Genomic DNA, 24,138 nt, shown 5'->3' on the forward strand with positions numbered 1-24,138 from the left:
TCAGTCAGGACTGTAGGTTAGGGCTGTCTGGGTTATGCTTCAGTCAGGACTGTCGGTTAGGGCTGTCTGGGTTATGCTTCAGTCAGGACTGTCGGTTAGGGCTGTCTGGGTTATGCTTCAGTCAGGACTGTCGGTTAGGGCTGTCTGGGTTATGCTTCAGTCAGGACTGTCGGTTAGGGCTGTCTGGGTTATGCTTCAGTCAGGACTGTCGGTTAGGGCTGTCTGGGTTAGTCTTAGGAAGCCCCTTGCAGAGTATAATGAGTTTTGGGGTGTTGTCTGTTTACCTCAGGACTGTATTGTAAGGACTGTCTGGGAGTACAGTACATAGGAATGACAGTTATATGGGGGGTTGAACACCTGTAAATGCCATTTCCTGCAATGTAGAACAAAAAGTCACCTAGTATGATACATTTCTTTTAACGTTTTTTTTTTAAATAAAAATGTTACAAGGTGGCGCAGCGACCATTTTACATTCTTTGGGGAGAACCCTGGTGATTTCACGTTTCAGATTCTGGCTTGTTTGCTCCAGTCTGTGCTCGAGTCAGGCGTTCTGCCAGGACAGGCCTTGGCTGTGGAGAATGGGGAGGGGCCGCCCAGCTAAGACCTCAGCACAGTCACTGGGTAGACTGTTGTCTGCTCCAGGATTGGCCCTGGGAACCACCACAATCTCCACCAGCGTAGTCACCTCAGCCAGGAAGGCCTCTGGCTCCTAGCTAGGACACAATGAAAGCATTTCCTTGCAATCAGCCTCTCGTGATACTTTATATTGGAGGCCTGGAGACACACGGCTGAAGACACTTGTGTTCAGAATCAGATGTGGATACAGTCAGCGGTGAAATAAGCCTGGTTAATCCACAGTAGAGGAGCTGTTCAGGAAGGAAGGAATTACAGAACTTAGTGGTTAGAGTGAAGTCTTTCCTGGACATGCTGGTTCTACCATTGTAATTTCAGACAGGACTGGAGATGTTTCTGTGTTCGTCTGAGTCAGATCTTGAGACGTGGCCAACAGTGGAAAACAGAACAGGGGAGAGAGCAGACCAGGCAGCTGCAGCGGCGTACTACTCTGCCAAAGGGAATATGGAATGAGAGAGAAAGCGAGAGAGAGCTCTCCTCTGGTGCCCATAAAGAAACAGGCCTCCTCTCATGCCTTTGTTTTGTGTTCTAGCAACAGAAAATAACCCACTTGCATATGCACTTTGAAGGATGGGTGATTGAAGGGATGTGGGTGTATTATCGCTATGGCCAAATTTCAGTTTTAGAGAGTGTGTGTGTGTGTGTGTGTGTGTGTGTGTGTGTGATGGAGGTGGTGTGAGGAGTAGAGGGTATGGGGAAGACTGGTGGCAGAGGGAGGCTCTGCGGTCCCTTTGTCTGTCTGCTCTGCGGTCTGTCTGCTCTGCGGTCTCTGTCTGCTCGGCTCTGTCTGTCTCTGTCTGTCTGTCTCTGCAGCCTCTGTCTGTCTGTCTCTGCAGCCTCTGTCTGTCTGTCTGTCTGCTCTGCAGGCTCTGTCCTGCTCTGCACAGCTCAACAGACTCCATGCAGCCAGTCAAGGCCAAAAATAGTAGCACCCCGCCTTGACGTCTGTGCCTCTTCTCCCTGAGAACACACACACACACACACACACACACACACACACACACACACACACACACACAGTGCAATCAAAGTCTCTCCACAGCATGGCAGACTCACTGTTTACTCCCTCTACAGGGTGGTCATGCCCCCAAACAACACCACTTCAGAAATGCTCTACTGGCAGCATTTCAATAGTCTCACCCAGGACTAGCATTAAGTAGGGTCTGCTAGAAGACATGCTGCTTAAGTAGTTTATAAAGCAGGGGCATACATTATCTTTCCCCCACTTTGTTTAGGCTGATCACTCTTTCATTTAGGGAGCAGGTGACTTGACTAAATCCATTAGAAATGTGATTTTAAATTACACTTTCATTTTCTCTCTGAAGGAGTCACTCTGCTTTTCCCTCTTTTCCTCTCCTCCCTTCACTGCAGTCTGTTTCCTCCCTCCTCAGTCTCTCTCTCTGTTTCCTCCCTCCTCGGTCTCTCTCTCTGTTTCCTCCCTCCTCGGTCTCTCTCTCTGTTTCCTCCCTCCTCGGTCTCTCTCTCTGTTTCCTCCCTCCTCGGTCTCTCTCTCTGTTTCCTCCCTCCTCGGTCTCTCTCTCTCTGTTTCCTCCCTCCTCGGTCTCTCTCTCTCTGTTTCCTCCCTCCTCGGTCTCTCTCTCTCTGTTTTTCTCCCTCCTCGGTCTCTCTGTTTTTCTCCCTCCTCGGTCTCTCTGTTTTTCTCCCTCCTCGGTCTCTCTGTTTTTCTCCCTCCTCGGTCTCTCTGTTTTTCTCCCTCCTCGGTCTCTCTGTTTTTCTCCCTCCTCGGTCTCTCTGTTTTTCTCCCTCCTCGGTCTCTCTGTTTTTCTCCCTCCTCGGTCTCTCTGTTTTTCTCCCTCCTCGGTCTCTCTGTTTTTCTCCCTCCTCGGTCTCTCTGTTTTTCTCCCTCCTCGGTCTCTCTGTTTTTCTCCCTCCTCGGTCTCTCTCTCTTTCTCCCTCCTCGGTCTCTCTCTCTGTTTCTCCCTCCTCGGTCTCTCTCTCTCTTTCTCCCTCCTCGGTCTCTCTCTCTCTTTCTCCCTCCTCGGTCTCTCTCTCTCTTTCTCCCTCCTCGGTCTCTCTCTCTCTTTCTCCCTCCTCGGTCTCTCTCTCTGTTTCTCCCTCCTCGATCTCTCTCTCTGTTTTTCTCCCTCCTCGTTGTGTCTCTCTGTTTCCTCTCTGGCGTCTTTGAAGTAAACCCACAGAACTGAACCATCACGTGAGATGGGCAGCACATCTACATCATGTAGATATGCATGATGTAGATGTGCATGATGTTGACTAGAGGCAGGTACAGCACATTGAGATTCTCCCTCATGGCCATGTTAGTATTGTAATCCTGAGAAGTGTGCTGTAGAGAGAGTAAATGTCTGAGGAGAATGTCTCTGTTTAGAATGGCCATGCGTCTACACGAGGAAGTACGATGCACCCGTCCACAATTCAATTCATTAGAAGGAAGGGGAAGGAAGGTAAATGGTGGTGCAGATATGGCTAAGCAAGCAGGTTTTATTGATCGTCTCGGCCTCTTTGTGCAGCAGCTGCACACTATTAGTTTGTTCCTGCCATCCATCCCTTCTGTCATAGCGTACCGGGCTACGGACAGATGTCTGGATAAGCCAGGCTGTTCAGTCAGTCGTTCAGGCCACTGATGGGTTGGGCTGTGGTGCTCTCTCTTCTGCAGGTGCTCTGGCAGGGACGTAGCTGTGACTATGAAGCATCATAACGGTTAGGGGATAGATTTTATGATGCCAGGTGCTCTGCCATCCCCCCCCCTTCTCTCGCTCGCCCTTTTTTCCCTCCTCCGGGCCCACTCTAGGTCTCATCTGTTTGGCTCTGTGCCAGCCTGCTCACTGCTCTGTGTGTAAGAGACTGTCTAATCCCTCTGTGTGTGTCAGCTGTGTATGTGTGCATCACCTCACCCCTGTGTGTTGATTGCTTCGCTTTGTATGAGGACCCCCCCCCAGTTCATTCTGTGTAAGGTGCCCTGCCCTGCCCCCAGTGCCATGGCATTCAGACAGACCATGCTGGAGGCTCTTTACAGGTGTTGTAGTACCAGTGTTAGGGTTCATTAACCTCTCGTCACACTCCTATACTCCCTACAGTGTTAGGGTTCATTAACCTCTCGTCACACTCCTATACTCCCTACAGTGTTAGGGTTCATTAACCTCTCGTCACACTCCTATACTCCCTACAGTGTTAGGGTTCATTAACCTCTCGTCACACTCCTATACTCCCTACAGTGTTAGGGTTCATTAACCTCTCGTCACACTCCTATACTCCCTACAGTGTTAGGGTTCATTAACCTCTCGTCACACTCCTATACTCCCTACAGTGTTAGGGTTCATTAACCTCTCGTCCCCACTCCTATCCTCCCTACAGTGTTAGGGTTCATTAACCTCTCGTCACACTCCTATACTCCCTACAGTGTTAGGGTTCATTAACCTCTCTCCCCACTCCTATCCTCCCTACAGTGTTAGGGTTCATTAACCTCTCGTCACACTCCTATACTCCCTACAGTGTTAGGGTTCATTAACCTCTCGTCACACTCCTATACTCCCTACAGTGTTAGGGTTCATTAACCTCTCTCCCCACTCCTATCCTCCCTACAGTGTTAGGGTTCATTAACCTCTCGTCCCCACTCCTATCCTCCCTACAGTGTTAGGGTTCATTAACCTCTCGTCCCCACTCCTATCCTCCCTACAGTGTTAGGGTTCATTAACCTCTCGTCCCCACTCCTATCCTCCCTACAGTGTTAGGGTTCATTAACCTCTCGTCCCCACTCCTATCCTCCCTACAGTGTTAGGGTTCATTAACCTCTCGTCCCCACTCCTATCCTCCCTACAGTGTTAGGGTTCATTAACCTCTCGTCCCCACTCCTATCCTCCCTACAGTGTTAGGGTTCATTAACCTCTTACATCTAGACGTTCCGCTAGCGGAACACCTGCTCCATTATCCAATGATGGGCGTGGCGCGAAATACAAACTCCTCTAAAATACAAAAACTTCAATTTTTAAAACATATGACTATTTCACAGCATTTTAAAGATAAGACTCTCCTTTATCTAACCACACTGTCCGATTTCAAAAAGGCTTTACAACGAAAGCAAAACATTAGATTATGTCAGCAGAGTACCAAGCCAGAAATAATCAGACACCCATTTTTCAAGCTAGCATATAATGTCACAAAAACCTAGAAGACAGCTAAATGCAACACTAACCTTTGATGATCTTCATCAGATGACAACCCTAGGACATTATGTTATACAATACATGCATGTTTTGTTCAATCAAGTTCATATTTATATCAAAAACCAGCTTTTTACATTAGCATGTGACGTTCAGAACTAGCATACCCCCCGCAAACTTCCGGGGAATTCGCTAACATTTTACTAAATTACTCACGATAAACGTTCACAAAAAGCATAACAATTATTTTAAGAATTATAGATACAGACCTCCTCTATGCACTCGATATGTCCGATTTTAAAATAGCTTTTGGTGAAAGCACATTTTGCAATATTCTAAGTACATAGCCCAGGCATCATGGGCTAGCTATTTAGACACCCGGCAAGTTTAGCACTCACCAATATCAGCTTTACTATTATAAAAGTTTCATTACCTTTTGTTGTCTTCGTCAGAATGCACTCCCAGGACTGCTACTTCAATAACAAATGTTGGTTTGGTCCAAAATAATCCATCGTTATATCCGAATAGCGGCGTTTTGTTCGTAGCGTCCCAGACACTATCTGAAATGGTAAATCAGGGTCGTGCGCATGGCGCAATTCGTGACAAAAAAAATCTAAATATTCCATTACTGTACTTCGAAGCATGTCAACCGCTGTTTAAAATCCATTTTTATGCCATTTTTCTCGTAAAAAAGCGATAATATTCCGACCAGGAATCTCCTTTTAGCTAAACTGAGGAAAGTAAACAAAGCTTTCGGTCGATGCGGGCACGAGCCTGAGTCTCACAGTACTGTAACCAGCCACTACCCAAACGCGCTACTTTGTTTCAGCCAGAGCCTGCAAAGCCACGATTCAGCTTTTTACCGCCTTCTGAGACCCTATGGCAGCCTTAGGAAGTGTCACGGGACAGCTAAGATCCTCACTCTTCAATAAACAGAGACAAGAAGAACGACACCTTGTCAGACAGGCCACTTCCTGCCTGAAACCTTGTCAGGTTTTTGCCTGCCAAATGAGTTCTGTTATACTCACAGACACCATTCAAACAGTTTTAGAAACTTTGGAGTGTTTTCTATCCATATGTAATAAGTATATGCATATTCTAGTTACTGGGTAGGAGTGGTAACCAGATTAAATCGGGTATGTTTTTTATCCAGCCGTGAAAATACTGCCCCCTAGCCATTACAGGTTAACCTCTCGTCCCCACTCCTATCCTCCCTACAGTGTTAGGGTTCATTAACCTCTATGGGACCGGCGGGACGAATTCGTCCCACCTACGTAACATCCACTGCCAGCCTGTGGCGCGATTTTCAAAATCTTCAAAATCCTATTACTTCAATTTCTCAAACATATGACTATTTTACAGCCATTTAAAGATAAGACTCTCGTTAATCTAACCACACTGTCCGATTTCAAAAAGGCTTTACAACGAAAGCAAAACATTAGATTATGTCAGCAGAGTACCAAGCCAGAAATAATCAGACACCCATTTTTCAAGCCAGCATATAATGTCACCAAAAACCCAGAAGACAGCTAAATGCAGCACTCACCTTTGATGATCTTCATCAGATGACAACCCTAGGACATTATGTTATACAATACATGCATGTTTTGTTCAATCAAGTTCATATTTATATCAAAAACCAGCTTTTTACATTAGCATGTGACGTTCAGAACTAGCATACCCCCGCAAACTTACGGGGAATTCGCTAACATTTTACTAAATTACTCACGATAAACGTTCACAAAAAGCATAACAATTATTTTAAGAATTATAGATACAGACCTCCTCTATGCACTCGATATGTCCGATTTTAAAATAGCTTTTTGGTGAAAGCACATTTTGCAATATTCTAAGTATATAGCCCAGGCATCACGGGCTAGCTATTTAGACACCCGGCAAGTTTAGCACTCACCATAATCATATTTACTATTATAAAAAATGTCATTACCTTTTGTTGTCTTCGTCAGAATGCACTCCCAGGACTTCTACTTCAATAACAAATGTTGGTTTGGTCCAAAATAATCCATCGTTATATCCGAATAGCGGCGTTTTGTTCGATGCGTTCCAGACACTATCCGAAATAGTAAAGAAGTGTCGCGCGCTTGGCGCAATTCCTGACAATAAAATTCAAAGTATTCAATTGCCGTACGTCGAAGCATGTCAACCGCTGTTTAAAATCAATTTTTACGTCATTTTTCTCGTAGAAAAGCGATAATATTCCGACAGGGAATCTCCTTTTCGGCAAACAGAGGAAAAAATCCCAAAGGCGGGGGCGGTCGGGGTCACGCGCATAAGCCTAGTGTCTCTTGATGGGCCACTTGAGAAAGGCGATAATGTGTTTCAGCCTGGGGCTGGAATGACGACATTCTCTTTTTCCCGGGCTATGAGAGCCTATGGACGACGTGGGAAGTGTCACGTTAGAGCAGAGATCCTTAGTAAATGATAGAGATGGCAAAGAAGTTCCAGAAATGGTCAGACAGGCCACTTCCTGTAAAGGAATCTCTCAGGTTTTGACCTGCCATTTGAGTTCTGTTATACTCACAGACACCATTCAAACAGTTTTAGAAAATTTAGGGTGTTTTCTATCCATATGTAATAAGTATATGCATATTCTAGTTACTGAGTAGGAGTGGTAACCAGATTAAATCGGGTATGTTTTTTATCCAGCCGTGTCAATGCTGCCCCCTAGCCCTAACAGGTTAACCTCTCGTCCCCACTCCTATCCTCCCTACAGTGTTAGGGTTCATTAACCTATCCTCCCTACAGAGTTAGGGATTGGGTTCATGACCAGGCATCTATCATGTCCTCAACATGGGTTCAGGCTGTGTTAATGAGCCTCCCCTCCACTGTGCTCAGTTCTGTTCTCCCAGTCTCAAATCTTTAGAAAATGTTGGCCTTATTCTCTTACTGCAAGACCCAGTTGACCTTTGGTCCGTAATCCCAGTCCTGACTCCCTTCCCCTGCGTTGTCCATATTGACTACTCCGGTTAAGTCTAGTGCATGCTGGCCCAGAGGCAATAGCAGAGGGGATGTTTTCCCCCTACATAACTCCTACTAACTTCCCTCGCTCTCTCCCCCTGGACCCCTCACTCTCTCCCCCTGGACACCTCACTCTCTCCCCAGCTACGTTCATCTGTGAGAGGGGGGGTTCTGTACAGTCGTGGCCAAAAGTTTTGAGAATGACACAAATATTAACTTGCACAAAGTCTGCTGCCTCAGTTTGTATGATGGCAATTTGCAGAATGTAATGAAGAGTGATCAGATGAATTGCAATTAATTGCAAAGACCCTCTTTGCCACGCAAGAGAACTGAATCCCCAAAAAACATTTCCACTGCATTTCAGCCCTGCCACAAAAGGACCAGCTGACATCATGTCAGTGATTCTCTCGTTAACCTCTCTAGGGTCGGCGGGACGAAATCGTCCCACCTACGTAACAGCCAGTGGAATCCTGTGGCGCGTTATTCAAATACCTTAGAAATGCTATTACTTCAATTTCTCAAACATATGACTATTTTACACCATTTTAAAGACAAGACTCTCGTTAATCTAACCACACTGTCCGATTTCAAAAAGGCGTTACAACATGAAAGCAAAACATTAGATTATGTCAGCAGAGTACCCAGCCAGAAATAATCAGACACCCATTTTTCAAGCTAGCATATAATGTCACATAAACCCAAACCACAGCTAAATGCAGCACTAACCTTTGATGATCTTCATCAGATGACACACCTAGGACATTATGTTATACAATACATGCATGTTTTGTTCAATCAAGTTCTTATTTATATCAAAAACCAGCTTTTTACATTAGCATGTGACGTTCAGAACTAGCATACCCCCGCAAACTTCCGGTGAATTTACTAAATTACTCATGATCAACGTTCACAAAAAACATAACAATTTTTTGAAGAATTATAGATACAGAACTCCTCTATGCACTCGCTATGTCCGATTTTAAAATAGCTTTTCGGTGAAAGCACATTTTGCAATATTCTAAGTAGATAGCCCGGCATCACAGGGCTAGCTATTTAGACACCCAACAAGTTTAGCCCTCACCAAAGTCAGATTTACTATAAGAAAAATGTTATTACCTTTGCTGTTCTTCGTCAGAATGCACTCCCAGGACTTCTACTTCAATAACAAATGTTGGTTTGGTTCAAAATAATCCATAGTTATATCCAAATAGCGGCGTTTTGTTCGTGCGTTCAAGACACTATCCGAAAGGGTAAAGAAGGGTGACGCGCCCGACGCGTTTCGTGACAAAAAAAATCTAAATATTCCATTACCGTACTTCGAAGCATGTCACCCGCTGTTTAAAATAAATTTTTAGGACATTTTTCTCGTAAAAAAACGATAATATTCCGACCGGGAATCTCTGTTTAGTTTCAGAGACGAACGAAAATAAAAACATGGGGTCGATTCGTGCACGCGCCTAAGCCCATTGTCCTCTGATAGAGCACTTGCCAAAAGCGCTAATGTGTTTCAGCCTGGGGCTGGAATTACATCATTCAGCTTTTTCCCGCCTTCTGAGAGCCTATGGGAGCCGTAGGAAGTGTCACGTTACAGCAAAGTTCCTCAGTCTTCAATAAACAGAGTCAAGAAGCTCAAGGAATGGTCAGACAGGCCACTTCCTGTAAGGAATCTTCTCAGGTTTTTGCCTGCCATATGAGTTCTGTTATACTCACAGACACCATTCAAACAGTTTTAGAAACTTTAGGGTGTTTTCTATCCAAAGCCAATAATTATATGCATATTCTAGTTACTGGGCAGAAGTAGTAACCAGATTAAATCGGGTACGTTTTTTATCCGGCCGTGCAAATACTGCCGCCTATCCCCAACAGGTTAACACAGGTGTGAGTGTTGACGAGGACAAGGCTGGAGATCACTCTGTCATGCTGATTGAGTTTGAATAACAGACTGGAAGCTTCAAAAGGAGGGTGGTGCTTGGAATCATTGTTCTTCCTATGTCAAGCATGGTTACCTGCAAGGAAACGTGCCGTCATCATTGCTTTGCACAAAAATGGCTTCACAGGCAAGGATATTGCTGCCAGTAAGATTGCACCCAAATCAACCTTTTATCGGATCATCAAGAACTACACTGAGTGCGGTTCAATTGTTGTGAAGAAGGCTTTAGGGTGCCCAAGAAAAGATGATTCAGCTGTGGGATCGGGGCACCACCAGTACAGAGCTTGCTCAGGAATGGCAGCAGGCAGGTGTGAGTGCATCTGCACGCACAGTGAGGTGAAGACTTTTGGAGGATGGCCTGGCATCAAGAAGGGCAGCAAAGAAGCCACTTCTCTCCAGGAAAAACATCAGGGACAGACTGATATTCTGCAAAAGTTACAGGGATTGAACTGCTGAGGACTGAGGTAAAGTCATTGTCTCTGATGAATCCCCTTTCCAATTGTTTGGGGCATCTGGAAAATAGCTTGTCCGGAGAAGACAAGGTGAGCACTACCATCAGTCCTGTGTCATGCCAACAGTAAAGCATCCTGAGACCATTCATGTGTGGGGTTGCTTCTCAGCCAATGGAGTGGGCTCACTCACAATTTTGCCTAAGAACACAGCCATGAATAAAGAATGGTACCAACACATCCTCCGAGAGCAACTTCTCCCAACCATCCAGAAACAGTTTGGTGATGAACAATGTCTTTTCCAGCATGATGGAGCACCTTGCCATTAGGCAAAAGTGATAACTAAGTTGCTCGGGGAACAAAACATCGATATTTTGGGTCCATGGCCAGGAAACTCCCAGACCTTAATCCCATTGAGAACTTGTGGTCAATCCTCAAGAGGTGGGTGGACAAACAAAAACCCACAAATTCTGACAAACTCCAAGCATTGATTATGCAAGAATGGGCAGCCATCAGTCAGGATGTGGCCCAGAAGTTAATTGACAGCATGCTAGGGTGGATTGCAGAGGTCTTGAAAAAGAAGGGTCAACACTGCAAATATTGACTCTGCATCAACTTCATGTAATTGTCAATAAAAGCCTTTGACACTTATGAAATGCTTGTAATTATACTTCAGTATTCCATAGTAACATCTGACAAAAACATCTAAAGACACTGCTGCTTCAGACTTTGTGAAAATTCATATTTTGGCCACGACTGTACAGCTCCACACTCCTGCTCTGTGTGACCCAGGGCTTCCTGCAATCAATCGGGTCCAGAGAACAGGGAATGAATGGGTATTCGTCAAGATGGAAGGTCTGAGTTGCTGGTTATACGCACGCACACACAGACACACACACAGGCCAATTTCCATACGGATTAGGTCTGCTCCTTGCAGTGAGAGTGACTCTTAAAGAGCTGTCTGGTTGGAGTGATCCACAGGTCTGTGTGTCTGGGCATAATAGCAGCTAGCAGGCAACAACATGCCACTCTGACTGTACCACTTCAGTACAGTCCTGACACTAGAGCTGCTGCCATAATGCTGAGTCATTCAACCCTGATGCAGATCTGGAGGAGAGGGATAAGATGGGGAGGGATGGGGAAGGGGAGAGAGAATGAGGGGTATGGGAGAGGGAGGGATAGGGAATATGAGGGGGAGGGATAGGGAATGAGAGAGAGGGAGGGATGAATAGGAAATATGAGAGAGAGCGAGAGAGAGGGGGGGTGGGGAATGAGAGAGATGGGGATGGGGAATGAGAGAAAATGAGAGGAAGAGAGAGGGGGAGGGATGGGGAATGAGAGAGATGGGGAATGAGAGAAAATGAGAGGAAGAGAGAGAGGGAGGGATGGGGAATGAGAGAGGGTGCAGGGAGGGATGGGGGAATGAGAGAGGGTGCAGGGAGGGATGGGGAATGAGAGAGGGAGGGATGGGGAATGAGCGAGAGGGAGGGATGGGGAATGAGAGAGAGGGATGGGGAATGAGAGAGAGGGATAGGGAATGAGAGGGAGGGATAGGGGAGGGAGGGATAGGGAATGAGAGAGGGGGAGGAATGAATAGGACATTTGAGAGAGGGATAGTGAATGAATGGAGAGAGGGAGGGATGGGGAATGAGAGAGGGAGGGATGGGGAATGAGAGAGGGAGGGATGGGGAATGAGAGAGGGAGGGATGGTGAATGAGAGGAGGAGGGATGGGGAATGAGAGAGCGAGGGGGAGAGATGGGGAATGAGAGAGCGAGGGGGAGAGATGGGGAATGAGAGAGAGAGAGATGGAGGGGGAAAGATGGGATATGAGAGAGGGAGGGAATGGGAGAGAGAGAGTGTGATCGAGAGGGAGGGAGTGAGGAATAGGGAATGAGAGAGGGGGAGGAATGAATCGGAAATTTGAGAGAGGGATAGGGAATGAGAGAGAGGGGGAGGAATGCATTGGAAATATGAGAGAGATGGGGATTGAGAGAGGGATAGGGAATGAATGAGAGCGGGAGGGATGGGGAATGAGAGGGAGTGAGGGATAGGGAATGAGAGGGAGGGGGAGGAATGCATAGGAAATATGAGAGATGGGGATTGAGAGAGGGATAGGGAATGAATGAGAGAGAGCGGGATAGGGAATGAGAGGGATAGGGAATGAGAGGGGGAGGAATGAATAGGAAATATGAGAGAGAGAGAGATAGGGATGGGGAATGAGAGAGGGATAGGGAATGGGAATGAGAGGGAGGGATAGGGAATGAGGGGGAGGAATGAATAGGAAATATGAGAGAGAGAGATAGGGATGGGGAATGAGAGAGGGGGAGGGATATGGAATGAGAGGGAGGGAGGGAAGAATAGGGAATGAGATGGAGGGATAGGGAATGAGAGGGATAGGGATTGAGAGGGAGAGAGGGATAGGGAACGAGAGAGAGGAATAGGGAATGAGAGGGAGGGATAGGGAATGAGAGAGAGGGGAGGAATGAATAGGAAATATGAGAGAGGGAGGAATGAATGAGAGAGCGAGGGGGAGGGATGGGGAATGAGAGAGAGGGAGAGTTAGGGAGAGGGAGAGATTGTGATCGAGAGGGAGGGAGTGAGGAATAGGGAATGAGAGAGGGGGAGGAATGAATAGGAAATATGAGAGATAGGGAATGGGAGGGAGGGAGAGCTAGGGGAATGAGAGGGAGGCATAGGGAATGAGAGGGAGGCATAGGGAATGAGAGGGAGGCATAGGGAATGAGAGTGGGAGGGATAGGGAATGAGAGTGGGAGGGATAGGGAATGAGAGGGAGGCATAGGGAATGAGAGGGAGGCATAGGGAATGAGAGTGGGAGGGATAGGGAATGAGAGTGGGAGGGATAGGGAATGAGAGAGAGGGAGGGATGAATAGGAAATATGAGAGAGAGCGAGAGAGAGGGGGGTGGGGAATGAGAGAGATGGGGATGGGGAATGAGAGAAAATGAGAGGAAGAGAGAGGGGGAGGGATGGGGAATGAGAGAGATGGGGAATGAGAGAAAATGAGAGGAAGAGAGAGAGGGAGGGATGGGGAATGAGAGAGGGTGCAGGGAGGGATGGGGAATGAGAGAGGGTGCAGGGAGGGATGGGGAATGAGAGAGGGAGGGATGGGGAATGAGCGAGAGGGGAGGGATGGGGAATGAGAGAGAGGGATGGGGAATGAGAGAGAGGGATAGGGAATGAGAGGGAGGGATAGGGGGAGGGAGGGATAGGGAATGAGAGAGGGGGAGGAATGAATAGGACATTTGAGAGAGGGATAGTGAATGAATGAGAGAGAGGGAGGGATGGGGAATGAGAGAGGGAGGGATGGGGAATGAGAGAGGGAGGGATGGGGAATGAGAGGGAGGGATGGTGAATGAGAGGGGGAGGGATGGGGAATGAGAGAGCGAGGGGGAGAGATGGGGAATGAGAGAGCGAGGGGGAGAGATGGGGAATGAGAGAGAGAGAGATGGAGGGGGAAAGATGGGATATGAGAGAGGGAGGGAATGGGAGAGAGAGAGTGTGATCGAGAGGGAGGGAGTGAGGAATAGGGAATGAGAGAGGGGGAGGAATGAATCGGAAATTTGAGAGAGGGATAGGGAATGAGGAGGGGGAGGAATGCATTGGAAATATGAGAGAGATGGGGATTGAGAGAGGGATAGGGAATGAATGAGAGCGGGAGGGATGGGGAATGAGAGGGAGTGAGGGATAGGGAATGAGAGGGAGGGGGAGGAATGCATAGGAAATATGAGAGATGGGGATTGAGAGAGGGATAGGGAATGAATGAGAGAGAGCGGGATAGGGAATGAGAGGGATAGGGAATGAGAGGGGGAGGAATGAATAGGAAATATGAGAGAGAGAGAGATAGGGATGGGGAATGAGAGAGGGATAGGGAATGGGAATGAGAGGGAGGGATAGGGAATGAGGGGGAGGAATGAATAGGAAATATGAGAGAGAGAGATAGGGATGGGGAATGAGAGAGGGGGAGGGATATGGAATGAGAGGGAGGGAGGGAAGAATAGGGAATGAGATGGAGGGATAGGGAATGAGAGGGATAGGGATTGAGAGGGAGAGAGGGATAGGGAACGAGAGAGAGGAATAGGGAATGAGAGGGAGGGATAGGGAATGAGAGAGGGGGAGGAATGAATAGGAAATATGAGAGAGGGAGGAATGAATGAGAGAGCGAGGGGGAGGGATGGGGAATGAGAGAGAGGGAGAGTTAGGGAGAGGGAGAGATTGTGATCGAGAGGGAGGGAGTGAGGAATAGGGAATGAGAGAGGGGGAGGAATGAATAGGAAATATGAGAGATAGGGAATGGGAGGGAGGGAGAGCTAGGGAATGAGAGGGAGGCATAGGGAATGAGAGGGAGGCATAGGGAATGAGAGGGAGGCATAGGGAATGAGAGTGGGAGGGATAGGGAATGAGAGTGGGAGGGATAGGGAATGAGAGGGAGGCATAGGGAATGAGAGGGAGGCATAGGGAATGAGAGTGGGAGGGATAGGGAATGAGAGTGGGAGGGATAGGGAATGAGAGTGGGAGGGATAGGGAATGAGAGGGAGGGATAGGGAATGAGAGTGGGAGGGATAGGGAATGAGAGTGGGAGGGATAGGGAATGAGAGTGGGAGGGATAGGGAATGAGAGTGGGAGGGATAGGGAATGAGGGAGAGAGAGATAGGGAATGAGAGTGGGAGGGACAGGGAATGAGGGAGAGAGAGAGAGGGAATGAGAGGGAGGGATAGGGAATGAGAGTGGGAGAGAGAGAATAAGGGAGGGAGGGATTTGGGGATGAGAGGGGGGAGGGATATGGGGATGGGAGGGATAGGGGATATGGATATGGATGATTGGAGAAAGGGGGATAGGGGATGGATTGAGAGAGGGAGTAGTTTGACAGAGTGTGATTTTCGGGCCCTGCTTGCAGTATTGCCACAGTCCCTGGTCTGTTCCTCCCTCCCATTCACAAATCAGTGAGTCTCACTCGATTGGTCAGGAGCTGATGAGTGTTTGGGGACTACATTCTACTCAGACAGGAAGAGAGAGAACAGCCCTAGGGCCTAGACCTCAGTCATTCACAACTCCCTCTCATGTCCTCAATCTATCCCTACCTCTTTATCCTTCTCTTTTTCTCTCCCTCCCTAGACCTCAGTCACTACTCTCTCTGTCTCTCTCTGTGTGTGTGTGAGAGAGAGAGAGTGTGTGAGAGAACAGGCCAGCTGTGTGGAAAGAATCACTTGTTTATATCTTCCCACTGTCTGTCAGGGGCTTGTGCTGCTCACTGGCCTACGTTACCTAGCAACTGCAGTAGCAGCCTCACAAACAGCGTTGTCTGTGTGTGTCTCGACTGTTAGCTAGCAAGGCACATGCATCCCTCAGAGAGCTCTCTGCCTGCCAGGGTGGTGTCCTTTGTGCTGCTGGCTGCCTTGTGTGGCTCTCTGGGTAATGTCACAGTCAAAGGAGTGGATCTATTTTCCTCTTTGCCACACACACATGCATACACACACACACACACACACACACACACACACACACACACACACACACACACACACACACACACACAAAACAGAAACACCACACACACACCTCCTCCTCGTCACACATGCTCCCAAATGTACCTACCTTACAGTTCCTTTTGTCTGCCCTCTGCTCCCCCGGAGGGCTCTATACCAGTCTACCTGTCAGTCCTTAGAGAGGCCCTCTGCTCCCCTGGAGGGCTCTATACCAGTCTACCTGTCAGTCCTTAGAGAGGCCCTCTGCTCCCCCTGGAGGGCTCTATACCAGTCTACCTGTCAGTCCTTAGAGAGGCCCTCTGCTGCCCCGGAGGGCTCTATACCAGTCTACCTGTCAGTCCTTAGAGAGGCCCTCTGCTCCCCTGGAGGGCTCTATACCAGTCTACCTGTCAGTCCTTAGAGAGGCCCTCTGCTCCCCTGGAGGGCTCTATACCAGTCTACCTGTCAGTCCTTAGAGAGGCCCTCTGCTCCCCCTGGAGGGCTCTATACCAGTCTACCTGTCAGTCCTTAGAGAGGCCCTCTGCTGCCCCTGAGGGCTCTATACCAGTCTACCTGTCAGTCCTTAGAGAGGCCCTCTGCTCCCCCCGGAGGGCTCTATACCAGTCTACCTGTCAGTCCTTAGAGAGGCCCTCTGCTCCCCCTGGAGGGCTCTATACCAGTCTACCTGTCAGTCCTTAGAGAGGCCCTCTGCTCCCCCCGGAGGGCTCTATACCAGTCTACCTGTCAGTCCTTAGAGAGGCCCTCTGCTCCCCCTGGAGGGCTCTATACCAGTCTACCTGTCAGTCCTTAGAGAGGCCCTCTGCTCCCCCTGGAGGGCTCTATACCAGTCTACCTGTCAGTCCTTAGAGAGGCCCTCTGCTGCCCCGGAGGGCTCTATACCAGTCTACCTGTCAGTCCTTAGAGAGGCCCTCTGCTCCCCTGGAGGGCTCTATACCAGTCTACCTGTCAGTCCTTAGAGAGGCCCTCTGCTGCCCCGGAGGGCTCTATACCAGTCTACCTGTCAGTCCTTAGAGAGGCCCTCTGCTGCCCCGGAGGGCTCTATACCAGTCTACCTGTCAGTCCTTAGAGAGGCCCTCTGCTGCCCCGGAGGGCTCTATACCAGTCTACCTGTCAGTCCTTAGAGAGGCCCTCTGCTGCCCCGGAGGGCTCTATACCAGTCTACCTGTCAGTCCTTAGAGAGGCCCTCTGCTGCCCCGGAGGGCTCTATACCAGTCTACCTGTCAGTCAGTCCTTAGAGAGGCCCTCTGCTGCCCCGTGTCAGTCTGTCAGTCCGTAGAGAGGCCCTCTGTGTGCCGTGCGCAGTCTGTTTCTTTGTGGTTGTGAAAGGGATTGGATGTAAGATGGGGCTGCTCTAGAAGTGAAGGGTTATTTAGGTCTAGTCTGGTGGGTTTGTTGATACCTGCTGTGTTTACTACAGTTATCTACAGGGTTGGAGAGCTGCTCTGTCTTGGTTGATGCTGTTTGCCCACACCCACCTCAACATGGTGGTCTGATGTTTAGTGGTGGCTTGCAGTCTATCTCCTCACCTTGTTCTTTGACCTTCTTCTCCAATGGCTTCCTCCCCAAGCTAACCTGGTGATGAGGTTAGGCCTGGAATAGCCTGCACCTGATCTGGACCATCAATCAGTAAGGTCTAGATGGCTTGGCTTCCGTTTAGTGATGTCTCACACACTTTTTCTTTTAACACGCTACACGGCTTCAGGATGACCTCATCCCATATCAGTCACCCCCCCAATCATGGAGAGAGTCCCCCCCCCCTCTGCTATCCACTGAGTTATTTAGCTAATGGTCTGCTTTGTGCTGTGTGGTGGCGTGCATTCATGTATCAATGCTCCTTTGCATGCCTGAGCAAGGCTGGCTGGCTGGAGGTATTTGTCTTCCCGTCGTTGGAAAGTGTGTAAGTCAGAGTTGTTTTACTGGACTGGGTGAATTTCCTCCTCCCTAAGCAGAGGCCAATCCGTCTCCATTGTGTGCAAGTCTAGTTTTAAGTCTCTTAGTAAATGCAGTCATGTCACTCGACTGACTGCATCACAGGCTGTAAATGTATGTTTAAAGTGGGCGTGCTTGCTTTTTGGTAAATTAACTTTAAGAGTCTGGCTACTACTTTAATTCGTTTTATCTCACTGTTTAATGCTGATTTGCTTTGTCTTTTGACTCTGTGCCAGTTTCACAATTGTTACTATGGGTTGAGGTAACCAACTGAGTTTGGTACCACAGCTTCCGGTCTCACATGAAAACAAACTCCTGTCTAAAGTACTCCCTCCCAATCAGGCTTGTCCTCTTTCTGTCCTGTCTCTCAGGTCAGAAGACATGTCTCCACCTCCATGGCATCTTCCCCTACCTCTATGTGCCCTACGATGGCTACGGGCAGGAGGCGGAGCTCTACCTGCGTCAGGTGGCCTTCAGCATCGACAGGGCCCTCAACGTGTCCATGGGAAACCCCTCCTCTAACACGCAGCACGTCTTCAAGGTGGCGCTGGTCTCCGGCATGTAAGTACCCGCTCCCTCTCTTTTACACATCACTGTTCTTTACTAGGGTCACTCAATACATAGCAGAGGCTCTTTCTCAATTTGTTTTTCCACATTGGAGGAGATGGCCCAATGTTCCTCCCCTAAGCCATTCTCCTCCCTATGGGTTTTGAGTGGGAGGCGAAGAGGGAAGACATGAGAAATCAAGAAAAGACTAATTGAGAAAGTGCCAGAGTTTAGTCTAGAGGCTGACAGCGTCGATGTTAGAAGGTGAATGATAGGTCAAGTCCATAATCGGGCATGGTGATGGTTTCCCAAGAGGTTTGTCTGATCGTAGTCTCCCTCTCTCCACAGGCCTTTTTATGGATACCATGCCAAAGAGAAGACGTTTATGAAGATCTATCTGTACAATCCTCAGATGGTCAAAAGGTGAGGAGGGTGTTCTACTGGTTTAGCCTTAGATGGCGCTTCTCACTGGTCTGTGTTTTGAGCTGTAATGGCCTTAACATTGATCCTGTGTTTCTCTTGTTGAAGAGTGCTATTCTCTCTCTCTGACTGCTCATGACTATGATGCTGACTCTGCTGATATTGATTGCTAGGCTTATATAGTACAGAGCACTCGCTGTGTGTGTGTGTGTGTGTGTGTGTGTGTGTGTGTGTGTGTGTGTGTGTGTGTGTGTGTGTGTGTGTGTGTGTGTGTGTGTGTGTGTGTGTGTGTGTGTGTGTGTGTGTGTGTGTGTGTGTGTGTGTGTGAGAGAGTCCTAAAAACGAGGTTCAAAGTTCAGTAGCACCCCTGAACCCACAGGTTCAGAGACATGAGGAGAGGGACTGAGATAGGAGAGAGGGACTGATACTGAGAGGTAAGAGGGACAGCGAGAGAGAGGGGGGGACTTATGCTGAGGGATAGAGGGACTGATACTGAGGGGGGAGGAGAGGGAGACAGGGACTGATACTGAGGGGGGAGGAGAGGGAGACAGGGACTGATACTGAGGGGGGAGGAGAGGGAGACAGGGACTGATACTGAGGGGGGAGGAGAGGAGAGGGAGACAGGGACTGATACTGAGGGGGGAGGGGAGGAGAGGGAGACAGGGACTGATACTGAGAGGGGAGGAGAGGGAGACAGGGACTGATAATGAGGGGGGAGAGAGGGAGACTGGGACTGATACTGAGGGGGAGGAGAGGGAGACAGGGACTGATACTGAGGGGGGAGGAGAGGGAGACAGGGACTAATACTGAGGGGGGAGGAGAGGGAGACAGGGACTGATACTGAGAGGGGAGAGAGAGGGAGACAGGGACTGATACTGAGAGGGGAGGGGAGGAGAGGGAGACAGGGACTGATACTGAGAGGGGAGAGAGAGGGAGACAGGGACTGATACTGAGAGGGGAGGGGAGGAGAGGGAGACAGGGACTGATACTGAGAGGGGAGGGGAGGAGAGGGAGACAGGGACTGATACTGAGGGGGGAGGGAGACAGGGACTGATACTGATGGGGGAGAGAGAGGGAGACAGGGACTGATACTGATGGGGGAGGAGAGGGAGACAGGGACTGATACTGAGAGGGGAGGAGAGGGAGACAGGGACTGAACTGAGGGGGGAGGAGAGGGAGACAGGGACTGATACTGAGAGGGGAGGAGAGGGAGACTAACTGGTACACTGTCTGCTCCTCAGCCTGACTGGGTGCTTATGAGCGGATGTCTGGAGCCCCTGTCTTATTTCAGATCAGTCACTTCGGGGTGAACTGTCACTGTGACCTACGTTGTTATTATTCATATAGGACAGACAAAGACTGGCGCTGGGGCTGATGACGTGGCAAATGTCAGCGTAGGAGGCACAGCTTGTCCCGTGAATTAATCCTAAAACTAAGGATTAGCAGATAACTGCGAAAACAAACATTCTGGATAATATAGAGAACCTGAACTATTTATTGATCAGCATTTTGATACGCTCAAAAAACAATCTGATACATCGAAGCGAATAAGAGGAAGACCTTTCCTCGAGCTCGGCGAGCGAAACTGAAGGGAAACCGCCATTTAAAAATTCCAAATTTAACATTGGAGGGGGGTGTTTTTATAACTATGTCTCCAGAAGATAGAGCATTGCTTACAAGCACGAGAGAGCAGTAAAAAACTGGATATATTGCCTGGGCAACTGGGGAAGGTTGAGGCCTTAAAAACAGGAATTGATTACAGTAATAAAATGATGGAAGATATACGAGCGGAAAATAAGATATTGAAAACTACTGTGGACTCTATGGAGAGGCTACGGTATGATAATCAATCAATGAAAGCCAAATGACTTGATCTAAAGTGCATAAGTATGAAGAATAATATTGTTACAAAGGAGAATGGAAATGGAAACTCAGTCAACAGAGGAAAAACTCAAGATTTTTTATAGAACGTAATCTCAAGATACAATTGATTTTCAAAGGGCTCACCGTTTCGGTGGCAGAGGGGAGGGAAGGCCCTGTCCGATAGTAGCTATGCTAACTTACTACAAATGACGATTGCCTTGCTACAACAGGGTAGGGAGCTGAAGAACACCCCGTTCTCTATTAATGAACAATCTCCCCATGAAATAATGGAGAGACGACGTTCCCTGTACCCCACTTTCAAAGGGCTCCGAGCAGAGAAGCACAAAGTTCATCTAGTGGTCGATAAATTGTACAGAAACAACCAAATGTTCAAGGACTTGAAGGTTACAACATGGCTGTGAGTGATAGCTACCTCCTGTGGAAGTCGTTCCGATACACATTTGCCGCTGCATTACAATTATGGAATTTTTTCTTTTCAATTTTTATGTTCAAAAAAAAAATGTATGTATGATTTACTCTTTTTTTAATTTTTATGCAGTACATAACCGTAGAGTATGTGGACTTAAAATAAGGTTGGACTTTTGTGAATGCGAAATGGGTAAGATAGACTTATCCTTTTTTTTATTTAGGCAATACCGAACTTTGGACTATATGGACCTAAAATCATGTTTTGATTTAGGGGAAGGCGAAGATGGGTAAGGCTTTATATTTAAAAAGGAAAGAAATAATAATAAACTTTATTTTTTAGATGGTATGGCCTAATTGTAGAGATGGGGGTCTATTATGACTTAAAAGCTGTTATATAGTGTGACCCTTTTTGGCGGATGTGAATCGGAACAAATAGAATTGAAGATAAAACGTAATAAATATGAATTAATCTAATGTAGGGCTAGGATCAAGTATTACAGAATTTAAAACCTGTCTAGGTTCTCTACTTGAATGAGCCTATACAATTCTAAAGTAATTGGTGTCATTGTTCTTTTACATTTAAAAAATACATCTCATCTCAAATGTGAAGGACCTATTATTGTTCCAATACACAACGGAAAATGCATTGGGTATTGTCAACAGGGTTGTTGTCTCTATTAGTGTGCGGCTGGCTGGTTAACACTGGGTTAAACTGATTCAAGTTAACGGTAGAGCCGACACATTTAACTGGCTTATGGAAGCACTTCTCTGTGCGATAAGGGTATTTAAGATTTTTACATGAGCTATTTATGCTACCCTTATATTCTTGATTCTAATGATATAGGCCTCATATATATACCTAAAACAGCTTTGGTGATGACCCTGGAATAAAAAATAAATGTTTGTTAGTGGAGAGAGGGTTGGTTTTACAGATTTACTCGATTTGGATTGTCAGTACTGCATATCGTCTTGGCTGTCGTGCCATGGCTGTGTCAGGGTCGATTGTAAGTTCAACTTATGTATCCCTTTATGGGTAGTGTGATGCTTAAGACACATTCTGACAGCCAGTAAAAATGTATGTTCCTTTTTCATTATTCCTTTTCGTTGGAATAAAACAGTATATAATAAGGACTATATGAAATGTGTTTCTCTGCCGATAGGCAGTGTGCATGTAATGGACGTAAAGAACTGCTCTTGCGATATTTATAGGTATTTTTCTCTTCAGTTTTCTTGTTTTTTCCCCCAAACAATTGGATCCAATGAACTGAGCAGGCTGGGCTGACATGCTTATAGCCTTTGCTAGGACTTTCTTAATATGAGCATGAATCTATAATATTGTGCTGTTAATATTTCTATTAATATTATCTATTATTATAGTTTATTTGTCTGACTGTTTTCCATGTTATTTGGTTAGTTCTCTCTCTTAAAAAGTACCCTCATCAATATGCAATAGACCTATGGGGCTTTGAATGTGTAAGTGCAGGGTGCCAGTATTTAATTATTTTATCATGGGACTGCCTATGCCAATTGGCGGCCAAGGGTTTGCCTTTGTGCATCATGAGGGAGATGGTTTGATGGTCTTAGTGGCAACAGACCTCCTAGATATGGGGGAGGTTTTAGTGGGTGGAATATTAGGAAAATTGGAGGTTTACACAATTGCATCTACGGTATTCTTAACTGTGCACATATTATGGTACAGCTATATGGACACTTAATCATCATAGTGTTTTTTGATGGTAAGTATAATTGAAACTTGGTTATCATTATGGTAAGTGGGGAACTAAATATAGCCAGTTACAATTGTAATGGCTTAGTAGATCGTTAAAAAAGATACATTTTTACCTGGCTAAAATAGAAAGAATATAATATCTATTGTTTATATGGAACTCACTCTACATATATAGATGAGGTTGGGTAGAAAAAGGACTGGGAGGGAGAAATATATTTTTGTCATGGGCAAAGAAACTCAAAAGGGGTTATTTATATTAATTAACAACAATTTTGATCTGACTGTGCAAACTGATCCTTAAGGAAGATGAATCCATTTAAATATGTTATTGGAACAAAAACGGATTTGACTAATTCATCTATATGGGCCAAATAATGATGAGCCACACTTCTTCTAAAGTATATATAATCATCTATTGAGCTCACCAGCAATTCATTTATCTATTATTATGGTGGGAGATAATAATACGGTTTTAAACACCTCATAGGATCGTAAAGGAAATCGCACAACAAACTATCACCCTCATGCACTTAAGGAGATCATGGATACATTAGAACTAGTGGATATATGGAGGCTGAAAAACCCAGACCTAGTGAGATATACATGGAGGGGGCTTAATCAAGATAGCCATCTTGACTACTTCCTGGTCTCATTCTTTCTAGTATCAAAAGTTGAATTATTATTAGGAGAACGAATGCGAACGGACCACCATCTAATTGGCCCCCACATAACTCTTACAGAATTTCCACATTGACGGGGATATTGGAAATGTAATCAAAGCCTAACGGATGACAATTTGTTCTTAACAAAGACAAAGTAATTAGAAATTGACATTTTTCTACACAATGTAGGTACAGCAGGTTCCCTTATTGTATGGGAAACATTTAAATGCACTTTTAGAGGTTATTATTAATACTCATCATTAAAACAAGCAGTTTAGGTCAAAAGAGATGAATAAATAGAGGAAATAACAGGTCATGGAAACTGTACTGTAGAGGCACAAAATAGAGGGAAAAATGCATTAAAATCAACACTCAAGACCCCATAATGACAAAGCAAGTAAGTTTTTGCAAAGTTATTGAAATTAAAAAGCTGAAATCACATTTTCGTAAGTGTTCAGACCCTTTACTCAGTACTTTGTCGAAGCACACTTTGGCAGCGATTACAGCCTCGAGTCTTCTTGAGTAGGACGCTACAATCTTGGCACACCTGTATTTGGGGAGTTCTATTCTTTGCAGATCCTCTCAAGCTGGATGGGGAGCGCATCTGCACAGCTATTTTCAAGTCTCTCCAGAGATGTTCAATCGGGTTCAAGTCCGGGCTCTGGCTGGGCCACTCAAGGACATTCAGGGACTTGTCCTGAAGCCACTCCTGCTTTGTCTTGGCTGTATGCTTAGTGTCGTTGTCCTGTTGGAAGGTGAACCTTCGCCCCAGTCTGAGGTCCTGAGCGCTCTGGAGCAGGTTTTCATCAAGGATCCCTCTGTACTTTGCTTCATTCATCTTTCCAGTGATCCTGACTAGTCTCCCAGTCCCTGAAAAACATCCCCACAGAATGATGCTGCCACCACAATGCTTCACCGTAGGGATG

At 46.8% G+C, this 24,138-nt stretch overlaps 1 protein-coding gene across 1 annotated transcript in view; it reads left to right on the top strand.

Annotated features, from left to right (window-relative positions):
* The window catches only part of LOC106571315 (DNA polymerase zeta catalytic subunit), a 99,061-nt gene that overhangs the window by 14,663 nt on the left and 60,260 nt on the right, over positions 1 to 24,138 (top strand). The window contains exons 2-3 of the mRNA XM_014144240.2: positions 17,935 to 18,124; positions 18,458 to 18,532. Coding sequence (XP_013999715.2) covers positions 17,935 to 18,124; positions 18,458 to 18,532 — 265 coding nt within the window. The remainder of the gene's footprint in view (positions 1 to 17,934; positions 18,125 to 18,457; positions 18,533 to 24,138) is intronic.

This window comes from Salmo salar, chromosome ssa15 (assembly GCF_905237065.1).
Source record: "Salmo salar chromosome ssa15, Ssal_v3.1, whole genome shotgun sequence".
Taxonomy (NCBI): Eukaryota; Metazoa; Chordata; class Actinopteri; order Salmoniformes; family Salmonidae; genus Salmo; species Salmo salar.